General features: G+C 46.6%; 1 protein-coding gene across 3 annotated transcripts in view; it reads right to left on the bottom strand.

The window, feature by feature from the left end:
• ELAPOR2 (endosome-lysosome associated apoptosis and autophagy regulator family member 2) overlaps window positions 1–14,809 on the bottom strand; it is a 201,163-nt gene extending 186,354 nt beyond the window's left edge. Inside the window, exon 1 of one of the 3 annotated variants that reach the window (XM_002713858.6) lies at window positions 14,463–14,809. In XM_002713858.6, coding sequence (XP_002713904.1) covers window positions 14,463–14,624 — 162 coding nt within the window. In that variant the 5' untranslated portion in view covers window positions 14,625–14,809. Of the gene's footprint in view, window positions 1–10,984; window positions 11,145–14,462 lie in introns of those variants that run through there. The other 2 variants (XM_051853011.3, XM_089315883.1) reach the window with 2 other exon arrangements.
• Between the last annotated feature and the right edge of the window lie 3,390 nt (window positions 14,810–18,199).

Below are 18,199 nucleotides of genomic sequence, written 5' to 3'. Positions count from 1 at the left end.
TTTTCTTTGCTATATACTGTTTTCTCAGCAACAGAGTTCAGCCTTTTACTTTTGAAGTTTTGGAAGCTTCTAGTTTAAGATGGCATCACTCACATGTACCTCTTCATCCACACCCCTTATTCTCAGTACTGTACAGATGCAGCCCTAGGTCCAGCTCCTATCCTGTGCTGCATACCGCGGAAGAACCAGAGCTAGCTCTGCCCGTGTTAAACAAATCCTCCTGACAGAATCCAGTGGAGATAGAGTGTGACCCCTCAGGTCATCAGCAGAACATGGGCAGAGTTTTCCAGAGGACAGAAATTGGGACGGGGACTCTGCACAGCCACATCATACATAAGAGAGGACGATGACTGGCCAACCCCCTACTCACTTGTGTTTGGGTAAACCATAGTAGGACAGAGTTCTCCTTGTTAGAACATGTGGGAACATCTACCTTGCAGAAGATGAAAGCTTTCTGAGAAAAGGGACCCATCTGAAAACGAGTGACTACTGAAGAAATGGTCTGAGTAGCTGCATGATGCACCTAATAAGATTCAACACAGAGCCTGTGAGATTCGGCTGCGAGAGTGCTAAACCACCAGTCAGTTCTGCACAGGCAGAGAGAGGGGAGGGCTCAGGGGACAGCAAGGTCCCTGGGGGTAAATACATCCCAGCTCTATGGCATACTAGCTTTGTCATCTTCCGCAAGTTATTAATTGCCTTTGCACTTCAGCCTCTTCATCTCTAAAAGCAGAAATATGGATTGCTGTGCAGAATACTGTGAGCATAAGTATTTCACATGTTCACTCAATGGTACTTGCTATCAAGAAAATCAAAGACAACTGACAAAATATTAGAATAAACAAGACAGCTCTGTAAGAGACCAGATATACAATTAACTTCCAAAAAGCAATAGTTTTTTCAACTTATCAAGGGAAAAAAAATCAGTTCAAAGATAAAATGATAAGGGGAAATTGCCACATAAAATAGTTAGACATACGAAGACTGTGCTAGTGAGAAATACAAAGTGCAACAATTCTGAAGCACGCTATGTCTTTAAATGTGAAAAGAATACTATAAAGATGACAGGTTTGTTTTTTTTTTTTTTTTTCAAATAAATTAACAGATTTAACAGAATCCAAGAGTCACTTTGAGCCGGCGCCACGGCTCACTAGGCTAATCCTCCGCCTTGCGGCACCGGCACACCGGGTTCTAGTCCCGGTCAGGGCGCCGGATTCTGTCCCGGTTGCCCCTCTTCCAGGCCAGCTCTCTGCTGTGGCCAGGGAGTGCAGTGGAGGATGGCCCAAGTACTTGGGCCCTGCACCCCCATGGGAGACCAGGATAAGTACCTGGCTCCTGCCATCAGATCAGCCGCGGTTTGCTGGCCGCAGCACGCCAGCCACGGCGGCCATTGGAGGGTGAACCAACGGCAAAGGAAGACCTTTCTCTCTGTCTCTCTCTCTCACTGTCCACTCTGCCTGTCAAAAAAAAAATTTTTTTTAAAGTCACTTTGAAAATTTTCAAGATTATTCTAAAGTTGAACTAAGAGACTAAATGGGTAAGAATGGTTGATAAATCTTTAAATGAAAGAGCAGTTATTATATAAAACCACACAAAACCCTTTATGTAATCTTGACACAAAAACCTCAATAGTATAGAAAATAGCCCCAGAAAACTAAATGTCTGTGCGCACATGTATAACAATATATTATACAGGCTATATTTTATATATGTGTTTATACTCTGTATAATATATTGTTCTATGTATATATGCTGCAATATATTGTGATAGATTACGTAATATACCACATAATAGCCAGTATAGAAAACAACCCAACAGGGGCTGGTGTTGTGGTGTAGCGGGTAAAGCCACCTGCAATGCGGGCATCCCATATGGGCCTGGGGTCCTGTCCCAGCTCTTCCACTTCCAATCAAGTTCCCTAGTAATAACGGGAAAACAGTGGAAGATGATCCAAGTGCTTTGGGCCCTGTCACCCACATGGGAGACCCAGATGAAGCTCCTGGTTATGGCCAGAGCTTCTGCCATTTGGGAAGTGAGCCAGGGGACTGAAATCACTCTCGCTTTCTCGCTCTCTCTCTCCCTCTCCCTCCCTCCCTTCCCGTCTCTCTCTAATTCTTTCAAATAAATAAATCTTTTAAAAGAGAAAAAGAAAACAATCCAACAAAGAAATGATGAATTATGGATTGTTGGCAATACTATTGGTCAAAGCTGGATATTCAGAAAATACAGGCACTAAGGAAAACTCTTGATGAGACTAAGTTCATAGCATACTATTAAAAGGAAAATTATCAGGTTGTATATGCATAATATCCCCATCTTGTAACCATATGTGTAGACTTGTAATGAGATACACGCAAAGGATATATGATACATAGGACAGAGGCAGCACAGCCTGCAAGTGAAGAATACAGGTCTTAGGATAGCAGCCTGAGCTCATAATTAACTTAACCACACTGGAAAACATTAGGGCCAAGCTCTTTAGAGGCTAAAGGATAAGCAAGTAAGCTAATACATAAAATGCACTTAAAATGGTACCTAGCTGTTATTAATTACTATTCCTATTACAAATACTAAGATAGTAAGAGAACTGTGCTTATTTTCTGGGATTGTGCATGTTTTATTGTTTTTAATTTTAGAAAGTAACAAATGGAAAAAAAGAAACCATAAAAATTGAGCAAATGATGTCAATATTCAAATATCCTTTAGATAGGAAGGCACATCCCCTGAATAACAGGCTCAGGTATGCTTTAAGCATCAATTGCTACTCTGGTTCAAGTTATTACTGAGATGCCCAAGAACTATCCAATGGAAGTCTGCATTAAGCTCCCATTTCAAATGGCCAATTCTTTCTGCTCTCAAATTCAGGATGCTATATTAAACACCAAAGGCCACTGTTCTATGTTTATGTTGTAGTAATCTTAGAATAAAATCCAAAGAATGACAGGGTAAGAAAGAATATGTCTTAGGACCAAAGCACCAAGGGCAAAGGTTTACTTTCTCACCTGAAACATTAGTATGGCTATGACCTTGAACTGTCTCTCAAATCCACTGTGGTAGTGTAGGTATAGTGCAGTAAACAGGAACTCACGCTTCCCAAAGATGCAACCCAGGCCAGCAGGAACCCTGAGGTTTTCAAGATACAGGGCAGCAATCATGGCCCCTGCAGACATAAAACACCTCCCAGATGAACTGACCTCTGCATTCTTCTTCCTACTGCCTATGAATACAATCCTTGTCCCCTACATGAGCGTAACACCAATATCTCTCAAATGTGACTGCACTTACAGTGTTTTAAGTTCACCAACGTGGCCCCTGAAATCTTCTGCAAGATAAATAGTCCCCATCCCTGCCCTAGCCCCATGACATCCTTTCCAAATAACTCATCTTCCTAATCCACACTTCAAGACAATGTCATTCTAAGTTAATATTTCCCTTCAAATGTCACACCTAAGTTGAATTAAAGAGGTAACTGTCTGCCTCCCAAGAATCAAGCAGTCTGCTCATATTCATGAGGCCTAAGGCCCTATATCACTGCTTTTAGCAGACATGTGACATTTATGGCTTCAAAAGTACTTTTATGTAAGATTTCTACATCCTCTGCTTGAATATCAAATTTTCAGAACCAAAAAGAACAGTCTACATTTAAGCCACTTATGTTTGTTTGCCTGTTATTCTAACCTTTCAAAATCATTTTGTATTGCAGTTCTGCTTTCCAACTCATTAGGCATCCTTCCCAGCTTTCTGACTTTACAAAATCTGATTATGCCCTCTCAAAACCAAAGATTTGGTTTAAATGATAACAGCCTAACAATAACAGGACAAAGATTAGATACTAAGCCCAAAGGTATTACACTGGAGACCTTCTTCCCACTCAGGATCAGTTAATAACCTGAGGGCAAGAGTCAAGAATCTGACTAGTGTACCATCAGTCATCATCTATGTCTGCATCTTGTCCCTAAGAATACAATAAGTCAAATGCCCAGCTAATTGGGAAGCACTATGTGCACATGATACTCCACCCCATAAACTCAAGGCAGTTCCTATTCAGTTTGTCTCCTCTGGCTGTGCCTTCTCAGTTTTATCCTTAAATGCTTCTCGGTCTCTTTAACTTGCTTCATACGGGCTAACATTTCCCTCAGCACATTGCTCAATCTGTTGCTCTTGCTGTGTGCTCAGAATTCAGGTGATCTATCAACACCAAAGGTTTCGATTACACCTGAAATGCCATGGCTCCCAGGTCGTCTTGCCACTGTGCACAGTTACATGCAATTGTCTCTGAAAGAACACACAATGTCCATGGCTACTTTAAGACTCAGGATGCCCAATACTGAAGTCACCCTATTTCTCTCCAGCCTCATCCTCCTCCTCTTTGCCTCTGCCTGAATTTCCAATCTCAGTAGGAACTCATCTACCCAGATCAAAAACCTAGAAGTCATGGTTAGGCAGCAATATATCACTCAATCAGACTCCTAACATACATATCTTAATGGCTGTCAAATTCATCCTCTCTTCTCCCTTTACTGTGAGTTTTCCTATGAGACAAATACATGATACGAAGTCCTTAAATGCTAATTGAACAAATAAACATAGGAACAGCCAATAAGAAAGAAGAGAGTGCAGTAGTACTGTCTTGAAATTTCAAAAACATTCTTAGAATAAAGCATTTCAATTCAAGTCCAAAAATTCTCAGTCACTTTGCACTAGCTTCAATATTTTTCTCACCTAAGCAAATGAAAGATTTCAAATATAGGAGTGAAAGAAGGTACCACTTACAAAACATTTGTTTTTTAAAAACTGAAATTTAAGGCCGGCGCCGTGGCTCATTAGGCTAATCCTCCGCCTTGCGGCACCGGCACACCAGGTTCTAGTCCCGGTTGCCCCTCTTCCAGGCCAGCTCTCTGCTGTGGCCAGGGAGTGCAGTGGAGGATGGCCCAAGTACTTAGGCCCTGCACCCCATGGGAGACCAGGAGAAGTACCTGGCTCCTGCCATTGGATCAGCACAGTGCGCCAGCCGCAGCGCGCTGGCCGTGGCAGCCATTGGAGGGTGAACCAACGGCGAAGGAAGACCTTTCTCTCTGTCTCTCTCTCTCTCACTGTCCACTCTGCCTGTCAAAAAAAAAAAAAAAAAACTGAATTTTATTCCTGTTTCACATATATGGGAAATAATTCTTTATATTATTTTATAGGCTAAGTAATTGCTTTCTCTGGATATTTTTATGCAAAACACATAGATAGGAAAGAATCTAGTGAAACATATTTTCAATGTGTTATCTTTATTATACCAAGAGCTCATACATATAAGAGAAACAACAAAGCACCAAAGCATAAATTACCACAAAAGCGAAAAAAAAAAAAAGTGAGATGGTGGGTACTCAGTCTAGTGGCTGAGACAACCATATCCTCTACTGAAGCGTCTGGGTGTGAGTTTCCGTTCCCTCCTGATTCCAACTTTCTGCTAACGTACACCTGGAGAAGCAGCAGGTGACGGCTCATGTAGCTGGGTCCTTGCCACCACGTGGGAGATGGGGACTGAGTTTCAGCCTCCTGGCTTCCCCCCAGCCTCGCCCTCGCTATTGCAGGCATTTGGGGAGTAAAAACAGTGGTTGGGACCTGCCTTTCTTTTTCTTTCTTTTTTTTTTATTTTTTTGACAGGCAGAGTGGATAGTGAGAGAGTGAGAGAGACAGAGAGAAAGGTCTTCCTTTTGCCGTTGGTTCACCCTCCAAAGGCTGCCGCGGCCGGCGCGCTGCAGCCAGTGCACCGCGCTGATCCGAAGCCAGGAGCCAGGTACTTCTCCTGGTCTCCCATGGGAGTTAGGGCCCAAGCACATGGGCCATCCTCCACTGTACTCCCAGGCCACAGCAGAGAGCTGGCCTGGAAGAGGGGCAACCAGGACAGAATCCAGCGCCCCAACTGGGACTAGAACCCGGTGTGCCGGTGCCACAGGCGGAAGATTAGCCTATTGAGCCGCGGCGCCGGCCCTCTTTTTCTCTCTTTCAAATAAATCAAATAAATAATTGTTTTACAAAGATAAGTGATATGAAAAATATTCTGACCCTTATTAGTGATTAAATAAATGTAAATCACATCAATGAGACAGCATTTTCCACCATTAAATTAACAATTGACAGTTTTCAGTGTTAGGAAGGGGATAGCTTATATCCTTCAACCTAGCATTCTGTTGCAAGTAATCTTGAAATTCAGGTGTTTTGTATTACTGCCTTTAAAAAGATTTATGTATTTATTTATTTATTTTGAAAGAGTTACAGAGTAAGAGACAGCGAAAGACACACACACACACACACTGAGAGAGAACGTGTGAGCGAGCACGCTTCCATCTACTGGTTCACTCCCCAGATGGCCACAATGGCCAACGCTGGGCCAGGCTAAAGCCAGGAACCAGAAGCTTCATCCATGTCTCCCACGTGGGTGGTAGGGGTCCAAACACTTGGGCCCTGCTTTTCTTGGGCCAATAGCAGAGAGCTGGATCAGAAGTGGAGCAGCCAGAACACAAACTGGTACCCATATGGGATGCCAGCATCATAGGTGGCAGCTTTACCTACTGTGTAACAACGCCAGCCCCACTGCTTAGTGTAACATTTTTATATAACAAAGAATTAAAAACAATTTATATGTCCAAAATTAAATTTACTAATTCATTTAACGCATTTTTATTGAGCATTTACTATGTGCCAAGAAGATGCTAGGAATACAGTGGTGTAGTTTCTAAGAGAGAACAGAAAATATTGTCTTTATTGAGATTACAATTTATTGGGCAAAGGAGAAGTCATACAAACATAAAGTGTAAATCATTATGGATACAAGGGCTATAGAGAAAAGTAAGAGCAAGAGATGGAGACAGAGAGGAAGGGATTGCAAGTTCAAAGAGATGACAAGAGAAGTCTTAGAAGACAACTGAGAAGAAACCTGAAATACAGGCGGGAGAAAGCCAAATAAATGAAAACAAAAGAGCTCCAGGTAGAGGAAAGAGCCAGAGCAGAGGCCCTGTGACGAGCTTATGGAACACATTCTAGAAAGAACAAGGAGACTGGGAAGCAGAATGAAAAACAGGTGAGTGCCACAGTTTCAATGAGTCCCTGATGTTGGGAACCTGATTCCCAGTGTGGAGGTGCTTGGGTCATGAGGGCTCTACCCTCATGGATAGATCACCACCCATTATCTCAGGAGGGGCTCCCTATGAAAGGACCAAGTCAGGCCCCTCCTGTTTTGCCTCTTGACGGCTCTTACCCTCAGCCTTCCAACCATGCGATGACACAGCATTATCCACGTGGGCTTCCTAGCTTCCGGAATTATGAGCCAAATTAATTTCTGCTCATTGTAAGTGACCCAGCCTGTGGTGCTCTGTCACAGTCCCACAAAACAGACTAAGACCTCCAAAATGGAGTAGGAATGTAACAACAGGCAACATTAGAGGCTTCCCAGGGGGAATCACACTGAGCCCCGTAGGACCCCATCAGAGCTGAGCACTGTTTTGAGCAGAACAAAGGGGTTTTATACATCTGTTTTAATGTGATGTCTTGGCTGTGCTGTGAGAGCAAAATGGGAAGTTACAGCAGCACAGGCAAGATTCACATGGGGTGGTCCAGAAATGACAGACGGAGTGGTGAGAAGTTCTACCTCTAGCTATTTTGATGCACAGAGAGGAGGGTGACAGATTGCATGTAAAGATAGGGAGAAAAAGAGGTTAATGGAGACTGGAGCTTCCGGCCTGAGTAACTAGAAGGGAGCAGTTGCCATTAAATGAAATGGGGAAAACCACACAAAAAGTAGGCCTGAGGCAAACGTCAGGAGATCTGATTTGAGGAACCTATCCAAGTGGTGACATCAAAGCCACACTGGACAGGAATCACAGATAGCCCATGTGGGACATGTACACTTGGCAGCTATCCACATAGAAGTAGTATTTAAAACCAAGATACTGGATGACACCACCAAGAGTGTGAGTGTAACAGAAAAGAGAGGAGGGCCAAAGATTAAGCCCTGGAATGTGCTAGTGTGAGGCCCTCAGAGAGACGAGGAGGAACCAGCAAAGACTGAGAAGGGTGGCAGTGGGGTCAAAGAAAAACAGGCGTGAGCATTACGCCTGAAGCCAAGTCAAAGTTTCAATGATAACACAGCAATCAACTGGCTACCATGATTCACGTGGAAAAATCAAAAGTAATCCTATAAATCATTCTGTAGGTAAACAAGTTTGCCTTCCCACCTCCCAGCTCTTTCACACGGCAATCCACCCACTTAGAAGCACTGTCCCTCACTTACGTGGAAATAAACACTAATATCAGCCATTGCATTAGAATTTACAAAGCACTTTCAAATCCATTAGCTGGGTGCCACAAACCAGTGTCACAGCTCAGATCTGAAAGTGGTTCTCTAATTATCTTCAATATTACTTGTACTATACCAAAAAGACACTTTGCAGTTGGACCAAAAAGTAAACACCACCCCCTCATACTGCACGCGGTAATCTTCATCATAGCACTTATGGCAAACGCAATTACATGATGTGTGGTTTTGTTTTCAATCTGCCCCCATGAGATTATAAAGCTCCAAATGGGCAGAGGCCATATGCTTTGTTCATCATTTTACTGCCAATATCTGGTACATAAATACATAACATGTATTAAATATTGAAATGCTACATGCAACTTGGATTTTATAAAGGCAAAAAGGACAGAGAATTAGCCATGGTTTCTTCAAGGGGAAATAAAAGGCAACCAAAATTTGACTAGTGTTTTCTGACAATGAAGAACCAGAATCCAAGACACTGCTGAAAAATACACTGTGATAGGAAAACGTGCCGTTCTACACTACACTCTGCTATTTCCATCCTTGTGCTAAAATATGACACTTCACAGATCTGTCAACTCTTAGTTTTACATTGTAAATATTGATGGTGTGAATACTGGCTCACAGTTGCCTAAAACATGAGAAATGGTTCTGAGCATAACAACTTGAAATGGAAAATTCACCTCCAGAGGCAAAGCAGACAAGATTAATTATGTTAAGGGCTTGGAAACAGAGGCTGAGTCCAGCTCCTCCAGTGACAGTGTGAATTCAGAATCTGACACTTTCACCCACAGCCCACGACCTTCACAGACTTCCTGCACAAAGGCTGTTTCTCAGTTGTTCCCTTCAGAGTCTCAAACAGAAAACACTGCCACTCACAAGTCCTCAGACAGATGTGAACTTGGCAAATGCAGGAAGGCCATACAATAGAATTCTACTCTATCCCCAAGGCCTCAGTTCCCAGGTAATACTCAACCCATCCCCATCAACCCACAGGGCCCACTCTGGCACCAGGCACTATCAGATTGTCAAATTCAATTCTTCTCTTTTCAGTCCTCATACGGTTAGGATTGCTTTAGGCAATGACACACAACCACTGCTTTCTTCTTGGAAGGCTTTTCTCCCTTTCCTACAACCCCAGACTGTCCCACTTCTCCCGTGCTAGCCTTTGCTACAGGTCTCCTTTCCGGAATCCTCCATCTCTGCCCTTTTAATGCTGGTAAAACCCACTTCCTATCTTTAGCCCTATCTGTTCTCACCCCCTCCTCCCAGTGATTTTTATCCAATCCAGTCATCTCAACCATGCCTTTTATTCAAGTGATTCCCAGGTCTCTACACTAGCCTAGACCATGAACCAGAGCAACAGAACCTGCTGCACAACTCTACCTAAGTCACCCTCCCCAGGACGGAGCTCCTAGGCTCCCAACATTCCTTCTCGTGGAGGTTAGAGGCAAGATCTTCTCATGAAGCCCTCACTCTCCACCTTCTGTGAGTCCACGCCCTCTGTCCATCCTCACTGCTACTCCTTAACTGAGGCTCTGCCATCCTTCAACTAGACGATTACAGTCACCTCCCAGGAGGTCTCAGCTCTTTCTACTCCCTACTCTTCTAATAAGGCCTCCACACGGATGCCAGGATAAGCCCATTTTATTACTTCTGTTTGTTAAATCCTTCTATTGCTCCCCATTACCTATCAAATGAAGACCAGTTTCTTAGTGTGATAGACGGTCCCTTGCAATCAGGATCCTGCCTCCTTCTCCAATTCATCTCTTATTAGGTTTCCCACTGCATGCTGTACTCCACCTGTACCAAGTATAGTGCAGTGCTGGTTTGTGTTCCTGCCCCCTTTCAGTCTGTGTTCTCCATCTGCTTGTCTTTCCCTCTATCTAACCCACATTCACGTGGGACCCGACTTTGCTTGGCAAATTCCTCCTCATCTTTCAAGTCTCCATCACTTCCTGTAACGGGCTTTTCCTGACACCCCCCCCCCCCAGTGGATCTCACTGCCCCTTCTCTTCTCTCATGGCACCAAATCACTAAATTACAATTTTTGCTTACGTGTCTGATCATCCTTGCTCACTTCAACTATATTTTTTTAATTTGTCATTTCACATCATCTGACATTTTGTCTAGAACCTCGTATAAGTGGAATAAATAATGTGAAATAAAAACTTCTGGCAAAAGCCATCACTCAATAAAGATTCAGAGAACTCAGTAGAATCCCATTATGCACGATTTTCGAACAGTGAAGAATCAGCTATTTTATGATTTAATTTACCAAATTTAAATAATGCATACATAATCCATTTAGTTCTTTTTCCACTCAAGCACTGTATCTTCTAATACCTTATTCCAGCTCTGAATCATCTGGTGCCCTTTATAGTTTTTTCTTCTGGCAGCCCCATTAAGTCCTATTAGTCAATGAATCAAAAATTCCATTCCAGTTCTTGGATGGGCCTATCCTATGAATCTCAGAAACCTCAGAGTAGACCATTCCTAAAATATCAGGATGTAGCTCTACTAATCTAACAACAATCAAGTTTCAAAACCGTTCAGATTTTTCTTCCTTTAACGTATTAATCTCACCTCGCCCTCATAATAAAAAGAGGCAGGTCAGTTCTTATTACTAACATTCTGCAAGTGAAAAACAGATGGTAAGAAAACCAGGAAAGACTTACCCATTTCATCCTCTGTAAGTTCCTCCATATAAAAGTCCGAGCAATTCTGACATCCTGTCCTTTATTCCTCGTTTTTTCTGAATAACATTTGCCAAAGTCACCCCCCACCCTCGTCCTCCATCTCCTGGCACATTGACGTTACTGTTATTTCTGTCTCCCAAACCCGCGCTTCCTGTTTGTGCTTGCACTTCCACCCCACTGATGTGATCCCCAGCTGAACATTCCGCAGCAATCATTCTTCCCCCCCCCCCGTTTCAACTCTGTAATCCAAAGACTCTCACAAAGGAAGCTGCTTCTTATAAATTTCACCCCAGAGTTCAACCCTCTGTAGAGATCTAAGTGAAAGTTGTAGCCCTGATGCATTTGTCTCTCTGAAGGGCCTTTTTTCTGAACTCACGCTATCATTAGATTACTCGTAGGCCAATTTTCTGCGCTTCTCTTCCTTTCATGGCTTTCCTCTAAAACCAGACAAGGAAAACGCATCTTTGTAACTTTCACATGACCACTTTTATAAAAATACTGACAATCGAGGGTGAGAGAAACTGCTGGAGGGAAATGAAGCTTGGAATGACCCACTGATTTTTCCATGCTCCCCTACATTCTCTCATTTTATCAGGAGTTGGCTTTGCTTTCCAGTCTGCAAACCCCTCAGCTCACTTTGACTGCTCTTGTTCTCCTCCCCACCATACAATGCTTTCCTTGTGGGTGGCAGTCACCTCCTCACTGTTACTAAAGAATGGAAAGGGATGAACAGGCAGGAGTGGACAGAGAAGCAGTACTTCAACTTTTTTGCTCACCAAAGTCTGGCCTACATTTCCTGAGCCAAATCTCAGGGCAAACAGCTGAGCTTAAGAGGGCATTCTCCCCAACACCAGCACCCCTTACTCTCAAAGCCGGAAAAACACTCGCTCTTCCTGCCTTCCTCTGAAAAACAATGTCAGAGAGAAACAAGGATCAATTCTATAATTAGTTTAGCTGGTCAGACCAGGCACCAAGAAGCACATGCAGGAAGCAGGCATTTAGCGTAGTAGTTAAAACACCCTCGTTCTACATGGGAGCACCTGGCTTTGATTCCTGGCTCTGGCCCCTGACTCCAGTTTCCTGCCAATACACACCCTTGGAGACAGCGGTTGTGGCTGAAACAGCTGGGTCCCTGCCACCCACATGGGAGACCTGGATTGTGTTCCCAGCTCCTGGCTTTGACTCAGGCCCAGGACCAGCCATTGCAGGCATCTGCAAAGCGAACAAGCAGATGAGAGTTCTCTCTTCCTCACAAATAATAAACTGTTTTAAAGAAGCAGATTCAGCCCCTGGGAGGCCACTAGGCCTGTCCTATTTCCAAAGGAACCTCCAACTTTCAGTCAATGGTCTTAGAACCATGTGTCTGTCATTAGGAAGGATATAAGTGGATCTGTGCACCACAGTTTTGTTGTTGTTGTGTTTTTGTGGGTTTTTTTTTTTTTTTTTTTGTAAATTTGTATGAAAGAGTTAGAGAGAGAGGAAGGGAGAGACAGAGAGGGAAAAACAGAGCTTCCAGCTGCTGGTTCACTCCCCAAATGACAACAAAGGCCAGCACTGAGTCAAACGGAATCCAGGAGCCAGAAACTCCATCTGGTCTACCACAGAGGTGCCAGGGGCCCACCTGAGCCATCTCCTGCTGCTTTCCCAGGCCCATTAGCAGGGAGCTAGATCAGAAACAGGGCAGCAGGGACTGGAACTGGCGCTCATATGCATGCCAGCCTCGCAGGGGATGGCTTAACCAGCTCCACCACAACTTCAACCCCTCACTATTTCTACTAACACAAGTAGACTCACCAGGCTCAGTAGCATAAATAGATCATCTTATTTCTTCTTGTTTTCAGAGGGAAAATGCAAACTTGAAGTCTCAAGGGGATAGAGTACATGCAATTTCTAAAGCCAATGAAAGAAGGAGCTGGACAGAACACCGCCTTTCCGAACCTCCTTTCTACCACGTCCTCTTTCGATGAGTCTTGGTCTTTAGACTCCTGCTCCTTGTAGGGATATGGGTACAGAATATATGTTTGCTTAAAGGACAGCACTACCTGTTGTGACCAAAGTATGATTCCACATGCCTTGACCTTACCCCTTTCCAAAAAAAAAAAAAAGCCTTCACTACACTACTAAGTATTAACATTGCAAGAAGGTTAACATTTTTCACTTCAGAAAAGAAATGCATTCCGCCTTTGGGCCTGGGGAGCTGGAGGAGTTTATCCTGTCACAGCTGTTCCGAGTGTCCAAAAAACAGCTTCTATAGAAGCCTAAAAGAGTGGATTATTGCCAGGTGACTACAGATTAAACTAATTACCCTAAAAACTCTGAAATGAAGCGCAGCTGTTTGTTGAGCCCTGCGTTCCCCCAATCACGACACTGCTGTGTGTGTCCACGCCCAAGCCTTGGATCTGGCCCGCTTTCCTTTTGGTCTGTCCCGGGACCCGAACCGCAGGAGAGGAAGATGAAAACCCAGGCATGAGGATGGTTTTCAGGATGCAGATCATCTAGGAGTCAAGCCTGGACAAAACTCAGAAGTTCCAGCAGCGTACACAAAGGAAGGGGGCTACGTTAATCCATTTTTTTGCTACTCGAGCTGAAATGACCCATGACCCTGATTCCTAGCAACACAGTCACTCAAAGGAGATCAGAAATGTTCCCGTCCCCTCGCTGATTTTCATTAAGAGGATGCACTTTCTGGAACGCTCAAGGGAAAGATAAACACCCAGTACAAGCACCAACGACACCCCTTGCCCATTTCTGGCACACTGAATCTCCCTTCCCTAAAAGCAGGGTGTGGGGCGGGGGGGAATCTCATCGCCCATCCGTCGCGCTCCCTGGCTGGAGCCCAAAGAGCGCCTCCTGCTCCCCAAGACGCAGCGGCGCCGCCTCGCCAGGTGGAGCGGCACCTCGCTCGCCCGGCCACAGCACCAACCCGCCCTTTCCCCAGCACGTCCTCCTCCTCCTCCCTAATTCACAGTATCCCCCCGGGAGGATGCCGGGGTCATCACACACGCCGGCTAGCAGGTCCCCAGGGCCTTATGGAGGACGCAGGCGTTCGAAGGGCAGCGGGTGGAGGAGCGGGAAACCTCCCGCGCCCGTCTCGGGCTCTCCGGAGAAGCTCTGAGGAGCTGCTTCTCCAGCCCCGCGGGCAGGGCTTCCCCAGTCTCCTCCCCTGCCTGAAACCGCTCCCTGGACCCCAGGTCCTCCAAGCTGGCTCCCCGAAGAGGCCGCCGCCAAGTCCCTCCGAGCCACCCCGCAACCCGTGCGCGCGGGCAGAGAGGCATCGGGCCGGCCGAGCCCCACGGCCGCTCCCCGCCAGCCTCCCGGGGCCGGCAACTTCGGCCCTCGACCCGCGCGACGGCCAGGAGCAGGGGCACGGCCACCGAGAAGCCGACCCGCACCGCTCGCCCCGGCCTCCCCGCCCCGCCGCGGGCAAACTCCAGGTGCAGGACCCGGCGCTGCTCACCTCCTGGCAAGGAGGAAGCGGGCGGCCGGAGGAGGAGGGCAGGTCCCCAGCCCAGGCCGCCTGGCAACCGGCGAGCGCCCAGCAGCAAATCCAGGCAGGGCTCCAGGGCGGCGAGCGCCCGCCGCGGGGACCCCGCGCCGGCCTCGGGGCCAGCAGCGGCATCTCCGTCCCGCCGCGGCCGCGGCCGGCAGCGAGGCAGCGTTCCCGGGTGGGGCTGCAGCTCCGGCTGCCGCCGCGCGGGCTGTGCGCTCGGCGGGCGCTCGCTCGCTCGCTCGCTCGCTCGCTGGCTCGCCCGCGGCCGGTCGGCTCGCTGACAGCTCGGCCGCGCTCGCGGCCCGGGCAGCGGCGCCGCGGCTCCCGTCACGCCGGAGGGAGGGACCGCAGGACGCGGGCGCGGCGCGGGGGCGGGACGCGGGGCGGGGACGTGGGAGCCGGGAGCAGGTGGCGCGGGCGGGGGCTGGGCGAGGCCGGCGCGCGCGGAGGGGCGCCCGGGATGGAGCCGGAGGAGGGCATCGGACGCCGTTTTCTGGCCTTTAAGATCTTTACATCCACCTCCTTCCCGCCTCGCGCCCAGCCGCCCCCTACGACGAGCGGCCCCCGAGGCGTCGCCCTGAGGGGTGTCTGGGAGCCTAGGGTCTGCGTGAAATGGCGGGCAAGAAAGAGGGCCGAGGAGTGGCAGTCGCGTGTGACTCAGTTTCTCCCCTAGTTAGTGAAGAGGGTGAGAGGCGCCCCCTCGGGCCGGCCGCGGGGGACCGCGTTGACGCGGTGGGGTGCGGCGCAGTGCGGTCCGCGAACCCTGAGGAGGAAGCCCCCCGGCTGGGCCTTGGCCCTGTGCAGCACCCGCGGTGGGCTTTGTTTCCGCTTTCATTCAAAGCCGGACTGACCCAGATGTTGGGCAGCTAGCAGTGAAAACGCCGGACAGCACGCGGGGTGTGAGGCTCTCCAGGGCCCCGTCTTGCTCTGCCTCGTGAACGGGTGTGGTTACGCTGCTGTCCAAAAGCAGCACCCGCGTTCTCGCAACGGCACCCAGAGAAATCCTCTTGGCACGCTCCCTCTAAGTTGACCTACATCTTTTTCTTAATGAAAGGGGATTTGTTAATTTTATTTGAGAGGCGGTCAGGTCTTCATCCGCTGGTTCACTCCCCAAATGGCTGCAGCAGCCAAGGCTAGGCCAAGCGGAAGCCAGGGGCCAGGAACTCCATGCAGGCCTCACAGAGGGTGGCAGGGCCCCAAACCCTTGGGCGCATCGGCAGGGCGCTCCATGGGGCTGAGACCCACACGGGTGCTGCCATGGGGGACGCCGGTGTCACAGGCAGCAGCTTGAAGCTTCACTCACTGCACCACAACCCGGCTCCTCTTCTTTTGATAAATACTTCCATGTGATAGGCTCTTTCTCTGTGTGTGTGCACATCATTCTGCTTATAACAATAACTCTGTTGTCAACATTTTGGGAAATATTGAAGAGTATTGGGAAAATATACAAATCTCTTGGTATCCCGCCACCCAACAATGACATCACCACTTGTGATATCCAACATTTTGAGAAGTTTCCTTCCTAGATGTTGAGCTGAGTGTGTACTACAAAACTGGAGTAATAACTCCTAACCTACCTTATTTTTTTCCTTAACGACATGAATATTTTCTCAAGTCGGTAACCTCCAACAACACAACTTTGATCGCTGTGTAACATCTGCACCCTTTGGAAATGTGTAATCTACTATTGGACATTAGGTATTATTTCTCAAGTATTCCATGTTATAAATAGTTCTAGAATGAATGCCCTTGGTACACGATCTGTGTACACACCTTTCTTATTTGAAAGGAAGAGTGAGAGAGAATCTTCCATCACTTGTTCACTCCCCTAATGCCTGAAACAGCCAGAGCTGGGCCAGGCTAAAGCCAGGAGCCTGGAACTCAGCCTGGGTCTCCCATGTGGGTGGCAGGAACCCAGTCACTTGGACCATTATCTGTCTTCCAGGTGCGTTAGCAGGAAGCTGGATCAGACGTGGGGGGGGCGGGGGGTCAGCGGGTCAGCGTTGTGGCACAGAGGGCTAAGCTGCCACCTGCGAGGTGGACAACCCATATAAGCCCCTGTTGCTTCTGGCTGCTCCACTTCCCATCCAGCTTCCTGCTAATGCACCTGGGAAGGCAGCAGATGATGATCTAAGTCCTTGGGCTCCTGCTACCCATATGGGAGATCTGGATAGAGTTCCTGGCTCCTGGCTTCAGCTTTGCCCAGTTTGCAGTCATTTGTAGTCATTTGGGGGAGTGAACCAACAGATGGAAGATCCCTCTATCTCTCCCTCTTTCTCTCTAACTCTGCCTTTAAAATAAATGAATACGGCCGGCGCCGCGGCTCACTAGGCTAATCCTCCGCCTAGCGGCGCCGGCACAGCGGGTTCTAGTCCCGGTCGGGGCGCCGGATTCTGTCCCGGTTGCCCCTCTTCCAGGCCAGCCCTCTGCTGTGGCCAGGGAGTGCAGTGGAGGATGGCCCAGGTGCTTGGGCCCTGCACCCCATGGGAGACCAGGAAAAGCACCTGGCTCCTGGCTCCTGCCATCGGATCAGTGCGGTGCGCCGGCCGCAGCGCGCCGGCCGCGGCGGCCATTGGAGGGTGAACCAACGGCAAAGGAAGACCTTTCTCTCTGTCTCTCTCTCTCACTGTCCACTCTGCCTGTCAAAAAATAAAAAAAATAAAAATAAAAATAAATAAATAAAAATAAAATAAAATAAATGAATAATTTTTTTTTTTTAAAAAGCACTCCACTATGGGATGCAGACATCACAAGCAGTAACTTGACTCACTGTATCACAACACCCACCCCTGGGTGTTTATATTTTAATTTTCTATGATATCTTTCCGAAACCGAAATTGTTGGAATTTGTGGTATATGCATTTTAAGGCATTTTGAAGAATAGTACAAAAATAGCCTCCAAAAGCTTTATATCAGTTGTTACCAGCAGTTTATGAGCATATTTCCACAACACCTTAGATTATATTTCAAATATTTGCCATCTTGATAGGAGAGAAAGTATTATCTTAGTATTTTTATACATTCTTATTGCTGGTGGTGCTGAATATTTTTTCATATATATTTACTGGCTTCCTGGGTATTTCCTTCTCATGACAGTGTATGTGAATTTTCTACTGGTACTCCTTTGGCTATTTTTCAATTGAAATTGAATTACTTATTGATTTGCCATCAATTATTAGTTTTTGTATATCATATATGAAGTATCTTCAAGAAGTACATGGAAAATATGTATTACGAAAAAATTATGCAGGATTTCAAAATGTGTTCACACAAAAATAAATGGGTGCTAACTTGTTACAACATATCTAAGCAGAATCTAGTTTGAGGCACTAAGAAAGATAAGACATTAGTTTGAAAAGATCCCCTATGAGAGCAATTTGGATCCCACTATAATTAAAGCAAGAACAAACATCACATTTATGGTGAAACTCAGATGGAAAAATGGTGAAACCGTTGATGTTTTAAAAAAGTTTATGGAAACAAAGAAATCAGCAGTTTACACATGGAGAACTCTTTTTATGGAGGGACAAGGCAGTGTTGAAAATGAAGCAGTGACAGGTCAACCACATCAATTTGGCAGGAAAAACATTAATCTTCTTCATGGCTTAATTGAAAAGGACCAACAATTAACACCAGAAACAATAGCTAACACCATAGACATCTCAATAAGCCCAGCTTACATCATTAAGACTGAAAAAATCAAG

The sequence above is a fragment of the Oryctolagus cuniculus genome, chromosome 16 (assembly GCF_051225735.1).
Source record: "Oryctolagus cuniculus isolate XC-2025 breed Fujian yellow rabbit chromosome 16, ASM5122573v1, whole genome shotgun sequence".
NCBI lineage: Eukaryota > Metazoa > Chordata > Mammalia > Lagomorpha > Leporidae > Oryctolagus > Oryctolagus cuniculus.
Note: the sequence above shows the minus strand (reverse complement) of the source record. Positions and strands in the feature narration are given on the sequence as shown.